This window comes from Silurus aristotelis (assembly GCF_946808225.1).
Source record: "Silurus aristotelis genome assembly, chromosome: 19".
Classification (NCBI taxonomy): Eukaryota; Metazoa; Chordata; class Actinopteri; order Siluriformes; family Siluridae; genus Silurus; species Silurus aristotelis.
The window spans coordinates 7,903,093-7,923,755 of NC_139592.1; the positions used below are offsets into that span (position 1 = coordinate 7,903,093).

Below are 20,663 nucleotides of genomic sequence, written 5' to 3' on the forward strand. Positions count from 1 at the left end.
CTCCCTCCCCCTGCTTTCTTCAAGTGCCAGTACTACACTTGATGAACCCCCAGAACCCCCCCGATTTTTTCCCCCTCACCGGCCGCTGAGCTTGTGGAAACAAGCCAGCAGATTTGCATGTATAAATATGTAAAGGTGTGTGGCTCACCAGTGGCTCTCAGGTACACTCTGCAGTTATTGTGTGCTCGCTGAAAGAATACCCACAGCAGCAGGCTATTGCAGGAGCTCGAATGCTTGTGTCATGCGAAAGGGAGATTGAAGTACACCTCTGTGACCTGGGTCTGTAGGGAGCGTGTTTCGAACCACGCACCAGTATACTATAGGAAGAGACGGATTTGTTTTCTAAATTCAGCAGCTGCTAAGAGCAAGCTCAGCCTTTCATGAGCCTTTCAGCCCCCACCTTCTCAACCTCCAATTCGAACCCCCTCCCCCAGGTGATTTTATTAGACAATAGCCCGTATTGACTCTTCAGTATATTTGTTTTGTTTTGAATTAGCGCTTCATGGAATTGGGTTCTTAGCAGTGCACTTTCTGCTTATTTTATTGCAGTTTATTTGTTAAAACCCCCCCCCGACTCTAAAGCCCTTAAAGCACCGGTTCAGCGTTAAGAGTAAATCTGCGGCAAGAAAAACGCAGGCTTAATGGCCACGTTTATTAATGTACACTCGAAATTCCACTGAAAGAAGCATTAACAGCACTGGTGCTAATGACATTAGGCGCTTAGCCGAGCGCGTTCCTCTCAGCCTCAGCAGCAGCTGCATTTAAACGGGCATTTTTCCAGAGCTAAAAGCAGACGTGCTCGTGTCCCTTGTACATTTTTAAAGACACACTTAACCGCCTTGTCTAAGCGGCCATGTTTTTAGGTTTCGATTATACACACAAGTCTGACGATGAATAAATAAAGCAACCCTCAACTTTCAAGGCTGAAACGGCACCGTATCCCGGCCACGAAATCTGTATTACCGCATAATCAAGCGTAATTCAAGAGCTTCCTCCGTGTTTTTGTTTGTTTGCCGCAGATTGTTTCTTTTGCCTCGCTTTCTTTTCCTTCGCGGCTCCTTTTGTAGTCGGTAAACAGCATTTCAGAGAGCAGCTGTGCGCAGGGTACGGGATCAGGAAGAGGCGAACAACAGACAGAATCAAAATGGAGATGTGTGAGGTCAGAGACAGGGTAGAAGAGCCCCGGCTGATGATTACATTGCCAGATGGAGCGGGCCTAGTGGCGCTGGAGGTTGTGAGGCTCGAGATAACATTTTCATAAGACTCCTGGAAGCGCGATCAATAGCGGCTCCACAACGGCGAAACTAAATTATTAAACAGAGCCATTTTCATTGCATTTCATTATCCGTTCTTTACCTTGCGCAGCTCCCTTTACGTGTGCCGACCCAGGTATTTGTATTACGGCTGATTTTTACGAGCATTGCGTATGATGTGGCACTGAAAAATGTTTCCTGCAAGCATGTGCAGTCAGCATGTTTCTGTAATAACTCGCCAAGTGTTTTTACATGAAGTGCTTATTCTAACTGAAGGTTCCAATATTCTCATATGACTGACAACATGATATTGATAGAGTGATAAACAGCGTAGCACGTTTCTGAAATCAGTAGTGAATTGGTCTTCACTATAACAGAATGTTGATTTTTCTCATTTCGTAGTGAAAAACTTGGAACTAATCTCTTATAGATTATAATGTATTATAAAGAAGTATGCTCAGTATTACACAACTTATACAATTATCTACCTGCTCGCTTATGCTAACAATAAATCTAGCTATCAAAACGAACAATAAATGTGTTGGTCTGGGGAATCCTTGTGACTCAATTCTGGCAACCAGGGTAATATGACGCCTATAGTGTAAAAAATTTACACCCAACATGTCAACATTTACCTTTTTTGTCTTGTTAGGTTGTATTCCTTCGAATGTGTCTCACGTTTTGCTAGCTAAGTTCGATTTCCTCACACAGTGAATGTCAGGCTTTGATAAATGTGCGACACAAAATGAAAGACAAGTAATCAGTTCCGTTTATCAAACATCAGCTGTCAAATTATTCTGGGATGCTCATATGCCGCAGTCATTATGTATCGAAAAGCAATTTCCATCTTTTATTTACCATCCTTAACACGTGACTGAGATATGAGCAAAAAGGAGCATATATTTTTACTACTCTTTCTTCTGTGTATTTCTCAATCAATGCATTTATCCATTATAGATAGTTATCAAACTAGTTTACTACATACACCATATTAACATAGGTTTGTTATTTCCTATCAAGTATCCCATTCCACATTTAATCCCAATTTGCTGTTATAATAACCTCCACTCTTCTGGGAAGATGTTACACTTGATTCTGGAGTGTGGATGTGGAGATTTGTGCTCATTCAACCACAGGCACTGGTGTAGGGTGAGGAGTCCTGGGATGTGGTCAGCGTTCCAATTCATCCCAAACGTGTTCATTAGGGTTGAGGTCAGAGCTCTATTACAGGCTATATCTTTAGGCAAATGTAATGCTACAGCATCCAGAGACATTCTATACAATTGTGTCCCTCAAACTTTGTGGGAAGACTTTTGTTGCTGTAGTGTGCGTATATAAAATACTGAAATTACATTCAGAAATGACATTATAAATTGAGTTTAACAAATGACTAGGGTTTGTGCATAGTGAGAGATCTGTTTCTGACCTTGGTGGTTGGATCCATTAATAAAACTGTGATTAGTTGCAGCAGACTTGAAATTAAGGCAGGGTTCCTGGCTTTGCCTGTAGGGGGAGTACTGACCTGAGTGTTAAATACGTTTACTGGACAAATTGCTGACAGTACAAAGACTTACCGGCAGTCGTGTGCATGTGTTTGCAGTTCCAGTGTTTGGGTTTGGTGGGGATGCAGCCGTTAAGGCATTAGTAGTCGTAGTAGTGCTTAGTGTTACTTTTAAGCCCCTTGAATTGTGCAGTGCCACGGTGGCAGTTTTTGGCACATCACAAGCAAATTGCCTCCTCTGATGTCTTTACTGGTGTCTCTAGCGGAGAAGGGTGAGGTCTGGCATTCAGCTCGACTGTTTCATCTTTAAAAGGAAAAAGCAGACTTCTCTATCTTTTTTTTTCTGCTTTGATGTCTGTGGGTAAGAGAGAAAGTCATGTAACAGATACAACCACGAAGGTAATATTTGCTCTTTTATTACAGGACCACAGGCTGTAATAAAAACAAGCCATCAGCCTGCCATAATCTTCAGCATTTTAATTACATCTGCCTCATCACATTAAAATGGTGGTAACAAAACTGCTAAATCAAACTGAAAGGAACTTCAATTTTAGGGTACAAGATGTTACAAGGGAATTTGCACTCAGTCGGTTTTGTTCTCAACTCATTTTTCCTTGTTAACTAAAAACGTTTCCCCTGCCACCGCTGACTCATGTTTCAGAGTAAATCAGTATGCACTCATTAGCAAGATTCCTCGTATTCTAGTGGCACAGCGAGTGCTGCTTATTGAACCCATCCGCTTTTTCCCCAAACACATCAACTCGGCGTGGCCTTTGTGAAATTGGATCCCCTTGACATCGCCTAGCGGTTTTTACTCCCCTGCTGAAGTCATGACACCTTACATGGCTTCCTTTTAATCTGCCTTGCTTTTTTTTTTCTTTTCCGCTCCTTTCCTCTCCGTTTCTTGGAGGGTCTCGTCTCACACACACACACACACACACACACACACACACACACACCCTATCTCACACACCCCGTCCAATTTCCAGCTTGTCCAGAGTGTGATGTGGCAATAAAAAAAAAAGTTGTAGGAGTGGATATATAGTTGTGTGGGGTTTACATGCCTCTATTGGGTGGTTTTCGCTATTAAAGAACACATGTTACAAATTAGCTCAGCTGGAACCCCCTGTGGGGGAGGAAAGAGGGAGGATGAAGTGCTCAAAAAGAAAAAGATGTTGGATACTGTTGTTTTTTTGTTTTGTTTTTTTGTATAGAAGGATTTGCTTTTCCTGTCTGTGCGGTTGTTAGTTCACACTGTTTAATATCTGCGCTCTCTGAGCATCCCGGTATGAATAATCTACATTTTAACTAGGGGTAGACAACTATCCGGTAAATTTACATCTTTCTACATCTAAATCTTTCAAAAACCTTCTTTGGGAACTTCGTCTGGGGAGTTTTGGGAAAATTATCAGGAATTTATGAAAAATGTATGGTCATTAATTAAAGATTTGTGGATATGTATATAAACTGTATCATATGCAAACAAATAAAAACATTTTGTTTAGTCACTTTTTGATTGTTAGTTTTTTTGTTACTCAGCAAGATTTTTGTAGGGGGTGTGGCCTAAATAGCTCTGCGGTAAGTGTGATGTGTGCATGTGATGATTATCTTGCAACAATTTTTTTTAACCCAACTACATTTAAGTTCCCTGATATTGGCCAACCTGCAATTTTGTCAATTTTCATTAGCACCCATTGAAATTCTCATTAAAAGTTTCCAGTTTTTAAAAGTTTTTTCTAAAAGCTTTGTGGAATTTGGCAACCCTACTTTTGACCGGCTGTCAGCTAGGTTACATGCTTGTGTAGCCACCTTGTGTAAATCAGGAATCACTTTAGATGGGGAAAAAAAAAAACAAGACACAACTCGTAGTTAAAGGTTTAATTGGACCTTTATTCTATAAAGTAATGGCACCCAGACACCATCAAAGCCCTGCACTTAAATGAGCGAGATCTAGACATGCAAATGCCCTTCCATCCTGCGCAGAGACATGCTTTGCGAGGCAGAAGGTCTAATCCTACCTGCTTAGTGTTGATCACAGATGCAATGCTGCCCCCACCCCCCTGAATACTGAATCGATGTGTTAATCAAATCACATTACATCAAAAATGTGTCCATCCTCACTTAGTGAAAGGTTCAACCACAGAGCTTAAAACAGCTCTTGTTTAACACAGGGTGGTATTCGAATGTATTTTTTTAGAGCCCTAAGACACTTTTTGAGAAGCAGAGATGGGGATACAGCAGTATTAGCAAGCCTGCTAATCTTAATTGATTTTTTTTTTTACACCGCCTTTTTAGAGCACCGTTAGCCATGATTTCATGCAAATCCAGTCGTTTGAGGAAATTAATTCACAAATCCATTACAGGCCAGCTCCAGCAAAAAAAAAAAAAAAAGGCAGTGGAGGCAGTGTAGAGGGATTCTTATCAAGGACAGAATGTTTTATTTATTTTTCTCCTCGTGCTCTTTCTGCGCTCAACTCCGAATTCATAAACACTGAGCAGCGGTGAGCTGCGAGCAGATTCATCAGCTGCCCATAAAGAACAAGGTGCCGGGCAACAGAGTGCTCGAGTGCTGAGACGCTAACCTTGGGCTATTGAACATAACGTCCCATTTATAGATTGAAGTAATGCCCTGGCCGTTTGAGGGGGAATAACTCTTTATAGCTGTAAGATAAAGTAATGAGTGAGGGTAAGAACAGATCATCATAGTGAGTACTACACTTTCAAGCGTTCTCTTTTTCCATTTGTTTTTTGTTATTTTTTTTGCAAAAGCTCTCAATCCGAGTCACGCCATTGATGAATCAGGAGCTGTAGGCGCTCGGAGTGTAGGTGATGCGCTCCATTTGTAATCTCCTCCATGCAGCGGGGACACGCGTCCAGGCTGAGCCTGACTGACTGAAAGCAGACGTGCCTCTTCTGCTTTCCACTGCAGGTCAAATGGACTGATTTAATGTGCAGCTCTCCTCCAGAAGGTGAAAATGGAGTCTGGCAACCTGTGTGCGCGCGCGGTTCAAACCGATTGAGATCCCCGTCTTTCTGTCAGCGTGACACACTCGCTCTCTCGGCACTCCCTGGTGCCACTCAGAAATATTTGTGCTACACATATGCACTGGTATTGCGACTCCCGAGGAATACAGAGTGGAGCGGGTGGGTGAAGGAGAACTCGCAACCGCTGTGATGCCTCCCAGAAGCAGCGAGTCAGGCAACGCCAACTGCAGTATAGGTTGTGGGGGGAATTTGAATACGTGTGTGGTGAAGGTGGCTAAGCTGAGAGAGTAGGTGTGTGTGTGTGTGTGTGTGTGTGTGCTCTGGAATGCTGAGTGAAAAAGATTCTCATTAATAGTACATTGATGGCGATGAGTGGGTTGACTGCTGGAGACGGAGGCACACCGAGCCAGGCCTGACTGAGTGCCCTTCATCAGGTGACATCGTCATGGTGATTTATCCCTCCTGTGTAGTAAAGATGAGCAGACAGAGAAAGAGAGATAAGGGAGACGGGAAGGAAAAAAAACACAGAACGAGAGCAGCTGAGAAAGCCACTGGAAGGAATTCTAATGAATTCTGAAGTGATTGATTTCTCTCTGAGCCTTAACCGAGACAGGCAGAGACTCCCTCTTTTCAGTTATGAAGAGATGCTGTCATGCAGATAAGATGAATGGCATGCTATGCTATCTTTTGATGGTGTGTGTGTGTGTGTGTGTGTGTGTGTGTGTATGTTATATGAACAGGGTATTTATGACAATCCAGCCAGGTACTGAATTATAACATAACATTTAGTTGTCAATTTGTTAACACAGCCTTCTTGTATTTTTTCAAATGAATCTAAATTGCATCTAAGGCAATACAGAGCAATAATTTACATGTGTGTGTATAAGCGTGTCTGTGGAGAGCGCACAGTGTCGTATACAGGCCAGTTGATTACAGCAAGACTGTAGCAGCAGAGCAGGCTAATCCAAAAAAACACTCTCCTCTTAGATGATGTTCAGAGCAGCTGGCCAATTTACTATTTAAAAGGTGCACTTTGTTTTTAGTGGCGCAAGAAGCCGAGAGTGCTGCTGAAGCGCCACGCTCTGCTACGGCTGCCTGCCCGCAGTAATTAGGTGCGAACCGTTTGCTGCCGCAAAAGGCATTTAAATGCCAAACAGTGGCCCGGAACGCGAGTGTGATGAGGGGGAATGCTGCCACGCCTGGATGGTGGGTTGGAAGGGTCTTGGAAAATTAAGTTGAGCTACACCTTAGGTGGAGAAGTGCTCAGCGGTCTTCAGTCGCTAATGATCAGGAGCCGTCAACGCTCCATAACTACCAGCCACTCCAGCAATCGGTCCCATCACACAGGCGGCCATCAGAGAGCAGCTCGAAACCCCCAGCCACCGTCATGATGAAGCATAGCTTTAATTAAAGAGCAGCAAGTCATACGGGAACTCTGGGTTCTCATGCCTGGTTTAAGAAATAGTTATTATCATCGTCAATGTTATTATTAGGAACAGCAGATAAGGCAGTAGACCTGCATGCTTTCTTATAGATGCAGAAGCATGTGTCTGGTGTAATGCCTGTTCTATTAGTCTCAATGCAGAGTGGCTGTGAGGAGGATTAGCTGAGGCAAGAATAATAGAGAGATGATGAGAGTGACAGAGAGGAAAGGGGGGGTTGCACCGTTGACAATTTTCCGATTTTTAACTATTTAATAAAGCCTCCTTTGTCTTTAATTCACTGACAAGTCGCGAGCGGTTTCTGGCTCTCCGCCGCTTCACCGAGCACATCGTGGGCTGGATGAGAATGAGAGGCGTTTAAAGCGAGAGCAGGCAGAGGTAGCGGATGTGCCTGCGGAACACTAAAACTGGGCTGTGAAGTTTCCACTCTCTTGTTATCAGGGTAATGAGGGCCCTGTGAGAATGGCCTCAGGATGGACAGATGCGTGGCAGCCTGTGTGTGTGTGTGTGTGTGTGTGTGTGGTTCCATAAAGAAAGGAACACAATAAGTGCCATTTATCTTTTAACTAGACAGCATGATTCCTGTAACCCAAATTGAGAATTTTGCACACTTTGATCAAGTACTGGTTTCTGTTTCCAATTTCATGGCAGTACCTGTGAAAGGAGGAGCTGCTTCCGTTTGGCTGGCAGATGGAGCTCAATTCTTTACCAAATGCTGAGAATTAATTGGTAGACATTCTGGTTTTCGAATACCAAACTCCAGATCTTGCTGTAGCTGCTCAACCAATCACATACTTATTAGACCAAACTAAACGTTATCTTTAATGTTTAATATTATAATCATTTTATAGCAATACAGAACCGATTGCAACAAAGTCAAGTGATGATAAATGTGACCGCACTGGACTATTGAGTTTATTATTAGATTCTATGTCCCATGGCATGACAGCATGGGTAATTTGGTATATTTGGCTTGCGGGAGTTAATTATGAGCATTTGCATTTGACCAATAAAGGCTACACTTATTCTGTCTTCATCCATATATTCCTCTTTGGGTACCCTGGCAAGAATGGCAGCTAAATTAATCATATGTAGTCAGTGGTAGAAAAAAAAGTAAATATCATTCATTACTGTACTTATTTCCATTTGGGGAGATTTTTTTTTTTACTTTTACTCCATATATTTAAGTCAGATTTCTTACTTTTTACTCAACTACATTTAGCGAAATCAGTCGTTCCTTTTTGTCGTTCCTAGTTTTATAAATGATGGAAGAAACTCCTGACTCTAACTTGTCACAGCACCCGTGGCCTTATTTGAGTGATGTTTATCAAGTAGCTGGGGGAAAGAAAAAAAAGATTTTGGGCTCATGATAATTTTGATAGAAATCCATCAGTGTTTAACTCCTTAATATCATTCTATTAGATAGCATTGTGTGCTAATAGTAACAGTCTTTTCACATAAACTGAGTTGATAAAGCAAAAAGTATTTATTATAGGAACATTATATCCATAATAAATCATAGTAAATTTCATACTCAAGTACACTTGAAGGCAAATGCTTTTGTACTTTTACTCAATATTTGATCTATCTTAACTCTAGTACATGGGCATTGTACTTCTTCCACCACTGCATGTAGTGGGCAATGGAAAAGTGGGTTTATCTCGCACTGCATCCATATAACCAATTGTGTAAGTTATCTAACAATTGCGTTCTTCCTATGGAAGTGCCGACGGCATGAAATCATTCTCGCGTCGGGGTGGGGCTGGTACGTCTCGGCAGGATGGTCTGCGCTGTATCGCTGTGACCGTATCGCAGCAGTGGGCTGGAAAACATCCACCATGTATACATGGCTACCCAGAGACGGTGGGGGACGAACGCAGGGAGGATGGATCTTGATCGAGGCTATAGCACGAACAAACAATGCACGTCAATCTCTCGCCTAGTGTTTCAGCTCCCCTCTGTGCTGCTCAGCTTTTCCTGAACATTGGCTGCTTTGAGCTGTCCGTCAGTGAGCCACCGGCTGTTCGAAGGGCTCAGCGCAGGTGGGCGGGGATTAAAAGGAAAACAAGGGGCGAGTCTTTCGCAGACTGCTGCGCTAATGATGCTCGGCATTACAGAGCCAACATTAACCACACCCCAGGAAATGGCTGTGTGCATGAACACAGAAACATTCAGTTAAATGGGTGCACTGAGCTGTCAGCTTTGCTTAGTGTCTTCTTTCTTTATCAAAACACACTTTTTTTTTTTTTTATTCACTCACTTTTTTAGTCATAAAGGATAATGAATGTGTGAATACTTAATGTAAAAGGATTATTTTTTTCTCTCCTACAGCTGCTGTAATAAAATACGAATGGATTCTGAAGGAAAAATCACGATCGGACTGATTATGGCATAAACGTCTAGATCTTGTTGCGCACTTGAAGCACCTCATTACATCTAATTAGATTGACCTCGGTTTTCATCTGGCAGCTCTCCAAAGGCACTCGATTAAAAAAAAATAAAAAATTAGGTGGGAAAGGACTGTAGGTTTTGTTGCATGTCACCTTGGAAAGGTTGAACATTGACTATAGTGTGTATTAGGACTGAAAGACTGCATGCTGGGAATAAACCTTGAGAGTCAGCTAGGACCTCTGACCAGCGTGTCCACACCTCTTCTCATCTCCCTGTTCTGGGTGAATACTCCGCTTAAGGCTACTAAATCTTGTTGGTGTCTCACCTTTTAGTCTGTCTCAGTAACGTGCATGAGTGTGTGTGTTCGAGCACTGGTATACGCTGTGTATTTATAATGCACACATTGTAGGTTCGATGTGCAACGACGATGCGCCTCGGCGTTTGCTGCTAATTCTGTTTGCGCACGGCTGTACGAGTTTCTGCATACAAACAGAAAGGGGCGAGGCAGCTGTGCTGTTCATTGTGCTGCTGTGTGTGTGTGTGTGTGTGTGTGTGTGTGTGTGTGTGTGTGTGTGTGTGTGTGTATAATTAAAGAGAGAGGAAGGAAGACAGGTGATTTTTCTCTTTGTGCCTGTTGAGTAGTCACTCTTTCTTATTCCCCCTCCCTCTTGCATCAGTTTCAGTGCCATGACTGACTCATCTATAGATGGTGACCTTATGTCTATTGGTGGTTTATGAGTGTGTGTTTGTGTGCTGTGAGAAAAAAAAGTCCTCTGAGCCTCATGTTCTTGCTGCACAGAATGAGAAACGCTCTGAATCAGAGTGTTAAAGTGTAAAGAGAGTGTGTTATAAACAGTACGTCACGCACCTCCTCCACTGTTTTACACCCTGTGTATTTGACTTCGGAAACCTGCCATTGACCCGATGCAGCGCTTTAATGAGCACGAGGCATCGCGAAAGTGCTGATGTGCATGAGATAAGGGCGAGAGATAAAGGTCAAGCTGCACCTGACCAGCATAAGACACACAAGACTCCCGAATGTGAACAACATAACCTTTCAAAGGTACGATATGCATTTAATAGTCTTTGCTGTTTCTCTCTCTCTCGCTTGTTGAGTGCGTCAATAAGCCCAATCTAATAATCATCACATGAGCAATTCACCACTGCGATTAGAGTGCAGACAGGAAAACAGCAGCAACAACAAAGTCTATTATGCCATGTTTGCCCCCCCTCACACACCTCCTCATCATTCTGCCTTGGGGACGAGGGATAGCAGGGCTGGGAGGAGCAGCTGGGGGGTTTTCGATCAGCTCAATTGTTTTGGCAGCAGTAGCTGATACCCCCAAGCCATTTTCATGCCACAGCTTAGCTCACGCTTGACCAAATCGGCTAATCTATTTAGCCATGGCTTAACCAGGTCTCCACTGTTTCTGCGACAGGCTGAAATCCTCCTCAAACTGACATTACCTCAAATAAGCTTGTAAATTGACATGGAGCTCGAGTTGCGCTTGTGCATGTGACTGTTGTCCAGCCATTAACCGTTCGTGGAGCGACTCAGGTCGTCAGTCAGTCAGCAGTGCAGCCACTTGGCAGCATCTGCTGCCGAGCATGAAGTGCAGGCGAAATGAGCGAGCGTATCTGAGACATCTCGTGTCAGAGCAGTCACACGGCTCGTCTGCTTTACCCACACATCTGAACGACTTCACGTTATCAGAGTGTGTCGCTTAAACGTTTGCTGAAAATTCCAGGACAACGATCTGCGCCGTTAGCCACCGTGGAGCATCTGGAATAGCATGTGTGTAGATAAAAGCTGCAGTGGAAGCAAATGCAAATTAGAAATAGTGAGGCATAGAATTATTGCTGGAGCCGCCATGATGAGCTGAATTAGCATGCTGAATGCTCACTCACTGTTTTGTGTGCGTGTGTGTGTGTGTGTGTCGAGGTAAGTGTAGATGATTTAGAGCCCCTGCAGTGCGAGTCTCTCTGATGTCTTTGCTGTTGATGTCGATAGTCTCATTGACAAGCAGATTTATTCCCCTTTCTCTCTGTATTGCCTAACCGAAGAGGAAGTGCAGGCGACTGCTACTGAGAGAGAGAGAGAGAGAGAGAGAGAGAGAGAGAGAGAGAGAGAGAAATGTCACTCGAGAGATAAGGAGACACGCGCATTGTTTCAAGGGACGGCTAAAAATTGGACTTCTTATCAGTTATCCGCCTGCCTTCGTTTATCACCTCCTCGTATGTTTTCACAGCACCGATCTAATAAAACGCTTTACTTGTGCGCTTTATTATTCGTTCGACTCCTTTCAATCTACACCAGGTTTTAATCGTCACGCCGAAACATCGTTAGTTCTGCGTAGCAACACAATAACAAGCTCTTTTAAATATTAAACACGCCGTCGCCCCGGAGACTCCTGTCAATCATTCCTCAGCTGACAAATGCACCCTCCCCACCCTCTTTCTCCTGCTTCCCCACCTTCCATCTCTAGCTTCGACGTTTCAGTCATTAGCTGTTAAGTGTTTGAGCACTCAGTTGGGGGAGGGGTGCACACTGAAAAAAAAGATGGAGGAGGAGACAGCAGTGAAGGGCGGGATGAAAAAGGAGGGGGATGTGGGTAAAAAAAAAAACCCAAGCACACCTGCTGGGCACAGCGAACCCAGTGCCACGTCTCCGGGTATCAACTGGGCCTGGGTGTATCGCATGACGCGGGTTCGAGTCCTGCGGGGAGCTCGGAGAGTGATTATGTGAAGTGCTCAGGCTCTTAAATGTTTGAAGTGTCTCTGTAGTGTTGCATATGATTACCGCCACAGCAGGCACGTCTTAATTAGCATTATTTGCACGTCCGGCGCTACATGAGTCACCCTGCTTTATTCCAAAAAAAAGCAAAAAAAAAAAGCATGCAGTACAGTAGCAGCAGATCTGCGTCTCGACACACCACAACTAAACGAATTGAGTCACTGTGTATTGTGTACAGTATATCCAGGTTTTGTTACACTCGCGCTTTCCGACTGCATAATGCTCGTCAAATCCAGTCTAGAGCAGGCTGACAGATGGGTAGGCTGTGTTTCAAAGCAAGTGGAGATTTAATATCTAAATAGCACGGGCACTGAGAGAGTGAAAGAGAGGAAAGAGAGGCACCCTATGTGGAGCAGCATAAAGGTCCTGACTGTGCCGCCATCACAGCTGTGACTCCCCCCCCCCTCCTTTTCTCTCTCTCTCTTTCTCTCTTTTCCCCCTCCTCCCCTCCCCCTTGCATTTGTTCTTGTTGACGGGCGGAGGAGGAGTAATCTGTACACAGGCTCTTGCAGGGAGGAAACATGTCATCAACACTTGTTTACCATTATTAGTTTGAGCCTGTGAGAGGAGAGGCAGGGCAGCTCAATTACTCTCGAGCTACGAGGCAACGCAAAAGGCTTCTTTTACATCTCCGCATGGCGAAGCTCGACTTGACACGGCCCTCTTTTTTCCTTCTTAGTGCTTCTGCACTCGCATATTCTGCATGATATACGTTTGGTTGCGTGTTTCTTTGTTCGTTCAGAGCTGAGTGTGGGAATGTTTTTCCTCACTCCCTCATGCACACAGCTGTAGGAAGCCTTGCACACTGGGGGCACACATGGAAGAGCTTTATTGTGTGTGTGTGTGTGTGTGTGTGTGTGTGTGTGTGTGTGTCAGTCATACGTTTTTTATGGAGTGTAGCAGTGTCTGGTCTTTATCAGCGAGTCAGAGAGCACTGGGCGGAAGCAATGTGTGAGCCACATCCATCATGTACGAGAGAGCATCCTGAAACAGCTGCCTGCCCGTGTGCTGCACACTAATCATATCATGTTTGGGAAGGAGATTAGCTCAGATCCGTCCGCCTGATGCCACCGTGTCTCTCACACGCTCTCGGTGAGACAGCTCCCCTGTCGTTTTGTCTGCTCTGGTTCTCAAATTTACTTCTGAGATGCACACACTTGTCCTTCTCCAGTCTTCATCTTTCCAAGGAAGTGGGAGATCCCAGCTTTTTCACAGCTTCTTCCAGTGGCCGCACTCTGCCCCGTTCTGAAACCAGAGAGCGTGAAAACACTCGGGAATTTGGATCTGGTGTGCGAAAGAGAAACAGAATGTAAACGCTCAGAAAATAAACCCATATTTCCTGTTAATGCTTGCCGGTGGCCTTTTGGTTTTGCTTAGCCAGAGGCTATGACGCTGTCTATATGGCATGAGCGGGCGGAAAAAGGGGTTTAATGTTGTGCTTTCACCGGACTCTCTTGTTAATACTTGAGTCATGTGAACGTGCCCCGAGTCATCCCCTCGCTAACAGATGCGAGCCGGCAGGAGAGGTGCTGCGGCGGCCATTTTTAATGATTCCACTAAGCAAAAAGCAGTGTGTAATGTCATCTAGCGTCGCTGTTGCCTGACAGGGGAGTGGCATGGAGCTGTCAATCAAATGAAACTAGGAAAGGGGAAACTATGACTGCATTATAACTTAAAAATAAACACCCTCTCTATTCTTTCTATTGCATTACCTGCTCTTTCAGGTCGTCCATTTCAATGTGATTTCCTCATTAATTGCTTTCACACCTTCGAGCTCAAAAATGCTCAGTGAGCCACAGTTGGGGTTGTTATTAGAGCATGAGCTCTCTGCTGGCATTCTAGCTCCACACTCCACACACACCATCACAACCTCCCAGATTGGGTCTGTAAAAAGCCTGGCTTTCCCCAGAGCCTTAACCCCTCGCTGCACTTGGTCTCAACATGGCCGCACTGTAATTACTGCTTGCTCCTGTTTGAGAGACAAGGGGACAGTGTCAGTGCATGATTCAGCTCAGGGGGAAGGGGGTGTGTGCTGACAAAAGGTGCAGCACGGTAATTCTTGAGAGTACTTAGACCTACATAAATACTCTTTAAGAATGTTTCCACTGTTTAGCTCCACCCCCCCTGTCTCGGCCATCACCGGCGTTTGCCATTGTGTGCTTCTCGTAATACAGATTTATTGTAGTGAATAGGGCTACTCTGAGAGATTGGGTTTGGGATCGAACAAGCGACTTCTCCGTTCGGCTTCGAGCTTTCTCTCTTTGCGGGGTACAGGGTGCACACGAGAGCACGAGGCGCGCTGGGCGAAAGCCAGCGTACAGCCCACAGAGCCTGGAGAAAGAGGCGCAGCAGCAGCAAGAGCACTTTGGAATGTCACTAATCAATTCATCTTTGTAATTGTAATAGGCGGCTTGCTGCTGCCTCCCATTCTCCTTCCTGTCTGGCTGCGAGTGCTTATCTTGATAATTTGATTCTGTGCACTGATCTGCTCTCTGCGACATAAAAACATAATTAGGGTTTAATAAGGAAACAGTCATTTCCAGCGCGAGACAGATTCAAAGAAAGGTCGCAGGTTTCAGCTTCGTTTAGTTTCATGATTTTGTTGTTGTTGTGGCAAAATGTGGGGGTGGCTGCGTGTGCTCATGTAAAAGGAATTTGTGTGTGTGTGTGTGTGTGTGTGTGTGTGTGTGTGTGTGTGTGTGTGTGTGTGTGTGTGTGTGTGTGTGTGTGTGTGTGTGTGTGTGTGTGTGTGTGTGTGTGTGTGTGTTGGTCAGGGCCACTGATGTCAGGGTTTAGTTCCTCTGCGAATTGTTGAGAATATCCTTGCACTGTATCAGCGCTGAGATTTCCCTGAACAGGAAAAGCTGTGCGAATCCTCCTTGCGATATAATTCACTCTGATGGTGCTTTTGATGACACAAAGAAGTGGCCCGGTTAGACTGTGGGCTAATAGCGACTGCCTTTTTAATCCGCCTGAATTTCAGCACATTTCTGCTTGAGTTAGACACCAAATACAAAAAGATTTCATCCGAATTCTGACGTGAACAGGATTTTTCCTCTCTCTGCTGCAAAACCCTGGAGTCATGTGTATGAAGTCTTGAACACAACTTTACAGCTTCTCATGTCCCATGCCGAGGCCCAGGTGGTGGAAATATACTGTTACTCATGCACACAGCTTAACACTCATTCCAGCGTCCACATGAAATGTAGCAGAGTCCTCATTATTTCTCAACAATGAGCTCACTCTACTGCTCACTTGTGCGACCGCAGGGAACGGGAGGCAGACAGAGGGGGAAACTAGAAGTCTTTCGGCTTTCTGTTCCACCCAGGGTGGTGGGGTTTTTATTTTGTTTTGTTTTTTTATGTTTTTCCCTTTTCCAGCGTCTGACGTGATGGCAGGCTCAGCCTTTTTTTGCGGGGAGTGTGGTTTTCTGTAGGCATGTTAAAAACGATTGTGATTTCTGGCAGCTGCTCCGCAGGCCCCATCGCTCGCACTGTGCTCAGCTGCGGCTTCTTTAACGTTCTCCTAAACGCTTTCAATGGTCAGTTGGGTTTGTGTGAAGACACAATAAATATTTCATGTCAGGGAATGAAAACAGTGTTTTTGCTCTTTTCTTCCCTCATCCTGGCCCTTGCTCAGAAAGCACAGTGTCTGTGGGAGGTCTGGGTAACCCAGTGCTGCCACCTGCTGGTGACTTTGTGGGACTGCACGTGCTTGCACTGCATGCAGTCCCACGAACTGACAGCGGGTGGCGGAGTTTGCAGTGCAACACGAGAAGCGGAAGCGGTGCGTGGTTTGCTTGGCTGGATTTATGGTTTTATGCTTTACAGATGTGTGTCAGGAGTTAATCTATCATACAGTTGGAAGGGTGCTTGCGTTTTTGCCTTGAAGCTTGAATCGCCTCCCTTTTGAACGCACGGTTTTCCTTCCTGCCTGGCTCCCTAGTAGTCCAAAAATGCAAATGTTTTTCTGTTTACCGTATTAAAACTAAATGTTTTCAATCCCTTTTTAATTGACTTGGTTTTCACTGAGGGCTTTTGGCACAGAGTGAGGGAATCGTGAAGGCACATGCAGCACAGGCTAGTGTTTGCCAAGAGACCAATTTGTGATGCTGTTAACAAACAAATGTCTGTCTTTTTTTTATTAAATGTTTATGTTTGCCTCATTTTCTTCTTCCAGAGTAAACGGGACCATCTGTTAATGAGTGTGAAATGGTACTACCGCCAATCCGAGGTACCCGACTCTGTCTACCAGCACCTAGTACAGGACCGCAACAATGAGAATGGTATGTGTGTGTGTTTTTTTGTGTTTTACCACTAGCAAATAACACATGTAAAATATTTTCTCTGCTCGCCACATACTTTTACTTAACCATCTTTTTCAATGGGTTCGACATAACAGTAAATGACACCTCAAATAAAAGAGGACGTCTGCGCAAACAGCCCACTGTCCTCGTTTCCATGGTAACGCTCCTTTAAACAAAGGCAGTGCGAGGTGAAGTGCAAATAACCCAGAGCATAATATCTCTCAATCCCATGGCCATCCCAGGGCTAATGCATACATTAAGAAGTAATAACAGGTTAGGGCTTCCACCCGGCTTTGTGTCGAGACCGCATTGATTTTAATGCATTCTAATAAAACAGCCAAGAGCGCCTCTGCAGTCCTGTCAGCCAGGCAGACACCATCATCCCTCCCTCCCTCCCTCTCCTTTTTTTTTCTTTCTTTCTTTTACCCTCCCTCCCACCCTCCCTCCTTGACGTCACATCCTAGCCCGGGTCATGATGACATAGTAGCTCTGTGTTGTGTGATGTAGCTCTGTGTTGTTTTTATGGTAGCACCATGGTTCTGGCGAAATGTTGTCTCATTTCACTGTGAACTGCGTCAGCTATATAGGGTTTTTTGATTCCACACAGTCTCTTTATTGGGCCTCCTTGCAGGGAGAAGTGTAATAAGCTTTGATCAGCTTATAGGAAAATATGTCTCAGTGCTGCAGGTGTTAGTGTACATGTAGCTGTTTATGTAGTCCTGTATCTACACATGTACACAGGGCTGCTGAGATCTAATATTTAATAATTGAATGAGTAGTAATGGTTTAATACTATATTACACATTATGACCAACTGCCTAATATTGGTTTAAGGTCGGACCTGGAACACCCTCTAAGAGCTGCAGTTTTGGGGATGCTCTGGCCCAGTCATCTAACATCACAATTTGGCGATTGTCAAACTCACTCAAATCCTTTTGATTGCTTCTAACACATCAACTTTGAGGAGAAAATGTTCACTTGCTGCCTAATATATCTCACCCACTAACAGGTGCCATGATGTAGAGATAATCAGTGTTATTTAATAATAATGTGGTAATAATGTTATGTCATAATGTATATATAAACTGCATATATCTGTAAGATCTGCCATGACTGTGAGTGTGCCATTTTAATGCTATTGATCCATATTTATCTGTCTCGCTCTCTGTTCCCTCTTTCTGTTGCTATCTCTCTCTCTCTCTCTCTCTCCAATCTCCGATTCTTTCTGTAGACTCAGGTCGGGAACTGGTCATCACTGACCCTGTAGTAAAAAGCAGAGAGCTCTTCATCTCCGACTACGTGGACACGTACCACACGGCGGCCCTTAGGTAACCCACCTGCCGTTTTTGAGTCCTATCCGTATTTTCTTCCTGCACAGTCTCCATGTTGTCATGCTAAGCAACAATTGAGCCTCTCAGTAAAAACCTCAAGACTTGACAGCTTTTCCATTATAACATTCTGCATGTGCACTACAGCTCAAAGCAATCATGCTGTTCTTTTTCCACGGCCAGGAAAAAAAAAAAAAAAAAAAGCGGACAGGCATGCTGATTCTCAGCGTTTGAAACCAGATCTTCCCTGTCTTCTTCGCAAACCCCCCCCCAGCCATGTGTTTCATTTTTTCCCCCCTTTTTCCTTTGCAGCGCTTTAACTAAAACCAGCTGGAGAGGCGCACAAAGCCGCAGCTCTGAACCAGTGATTTCAGGGCAAATTAGCTGCAACTTTTGGTGCACAAAGACTCCTTTGATTTGACTTATTACAGGGCTTTTGGTGAATTCTGCAAGCATGGTGTAATGCTCACTTCGCGTCCCTAGTCCCTTTTATCTTCACAGAAGTATTGTGTCTGTGTACTGAGCACCCACACCACATCGATGCTTGTTATTTAGAAAGCGCGGGCGTGGAAGTGAGGGTGACCCAATATCGAGATGGAGTTGCTAGCTCGCTGCTACTGTGTATACGTGGTTGCGTGTGTGGATCCCTCATGCTGTCCGTCTTTCCTCGTTCTAAAGCTGACGGATCTATGCCGTGTATAAGGATGCCACTGCTATTTTATTTCCCCTCTCACAGAATTTGTAAATCTCTGCCTCTCTATTAGTTCAGAAATGATTGATCTCCCATTGCTGGTAGCACGCTCACCCAGATGTGTTTACGCTAAAGCATGATTACTGTAGAGGCTGAAAATGTACGTACACTTCTCCTTGAGGCTCATTTGCGTTCGTCTGTTTTATGTTTTGCAGAGGGAAATGCAACATCGCCCACTTCTCTGACATTTTCGCCGCCAGGGAGTTCAAACCACGAATCGACTCCTTCTTCTACATTTTAGGATATAACCCAGAAACTAGGTAAGGCAAGCCTGGGTTCTCTTTTCACTGTGTGCCTGAAAAAATATTCGAAGAAATAACAAAAGTCATAAGCATTGCTTATCTCCACGTAGTTCGCATCATACAATATGTAATGAAAAGGCATTTAATGGATGTTCTGTAATGGTTGATCGTTTAAACAGTAAACATGGTGCTGCAGCTTTATTACTGCTCTGTTGCTCAGAAATCTGTTGATGAAATTTATTTAGTTTATCGCTTGCTGATGCATTATTATATAATTGTAATATTGTATTTTTAGTATTCTTTGTTAATGATTACAATATTAGAATCTGTAGATAGTTAAGACATGATTGTTCTTGTTTTGGGTCAGTGGTGGTTGTGCGAGTGTGTATCACATGAGAATCGATTGTAATTACAATCTGGTGACTCAGTAGTTAAAGTTGGACTGCTTATTAGAAGGTTTGATTTTAAGCATTGCCAAGTTGCAACTGTTAAGCAGTGAAACACTGTCATGGCCTTGAGCAAGGCCTTTATCCCTCATCTGCTTCAGGAGCATCATATTTTGTGGTCTTACCCCAACTTCCAGACAAGCTACAACATGAACAGAAAATAATGACACTGAACTGTAAATACAACATGTAATGGAGGCACTGTGCTTTTCCTTTTTATTTCAAAGGAAAGAATAGATATTACTCTAATAGAAAGGGCATCTTTTTTGCTTTCACTTTGCTTCTTTCCTCTGCTTCTGGTTCAACTTTTGTATCTTTCCTTTACTTATATACATCTGGACATACATTTTTTAATGTCACTGGCTTATATAGTTGTGTATATCTTTATCCAAATGTAATGTTTTCTTTTTGATTGTGAAGTAATTCTTTGTTGTTGTTAGAAGTCATTATATATGTGTTAGACGCTGATGTACTGACGTATTGATACAGTAAAGTGGTGGGCACCAGTTATGTCTTACTCTGTATTACATCACTGCTATCATGTGAGAGGATTTAGTCACTGAAGTATATACAGTAATTTAAATCATTTGGTAATGTTTAATACATGGAGTAGTTTATAAAAATCATATTTATAATTTAAAAGCTTTGACAGTGGCACTAATTGTGGTGAAAATAAATAGAAAGCTGATGGAGGTAATGAAAAGAATATATATATTAACAGAACAGTCAGGTTTAACTAAATGGTAGCTGAATAACTGGCTGACTTTTTTTTTATTACTTTTTGTCTTTTTGCATTTAAAATGGAGTTTAATGGACATCTTACTCATATCCACGCGGTGCTAGTAAAAACTTAATTAACTGAATCAGGTGTGTTCATTTTGGAGTGCCAATAATTAAAAACTGGTCAGTGGAAGAGACTTTATGTTCAAAAATGAACATAAAACCTTCTCCCATATTACACATTAGAGCTGAAGGATCTCACTTAAGTGGTATATTTCAGGGGAATTATATGGCTACACTTAACATCAGTAGTCATGTGATGGTGTGCTGTGCTGGTGGTGGCAACTTGGATCCGTTCCAAATTATACTGAACACAATAAAAAGCATCTTCATTGGTTGTGTATACATCTATTCTTTTTGGTTTCATAGTAATTATAATAATTTTATAATTTGACATCTTTCAGCAAAATTATAGATTTGTGTTGGGAAATAAGGCATCTTGAT

The 20,663-nt window shown here is 43.5% G+C and overlaps 1 protein-coding gene across 8 annotated transcripts in view; it reads left to right on the top strand.

Moving 5' to 3' along the window:
* The window catches only part of rerea (arginine-glutamic acid dipeptide (RE) repeats a), a 166,350-nt gene that overhangs the window by 111,246 nt on the left and 34,441 nt on the right, over nt 1-20,663 (top strand). For all 8 annotated transcript variants that reach the window (XM_083569756.1, XM_083569762.1, XM_083569759.1 and 5 more), the window contains 3 exons: nt 16,546-16,651; nt 17,904-18,000; nt 18,907-19,011. In XM_083569756.1, the coding sequence (XP_083425882.1) occupies nt 16,546-16,651; nt 17,904-18,000; nt 18,907-19,011 (308 nt within the window). The remainder of the gene's footprint in view (nt 1-16,545; nt 16,652-17,903; nt 18,001-18,906; nt 19,012-20,663) is intronic.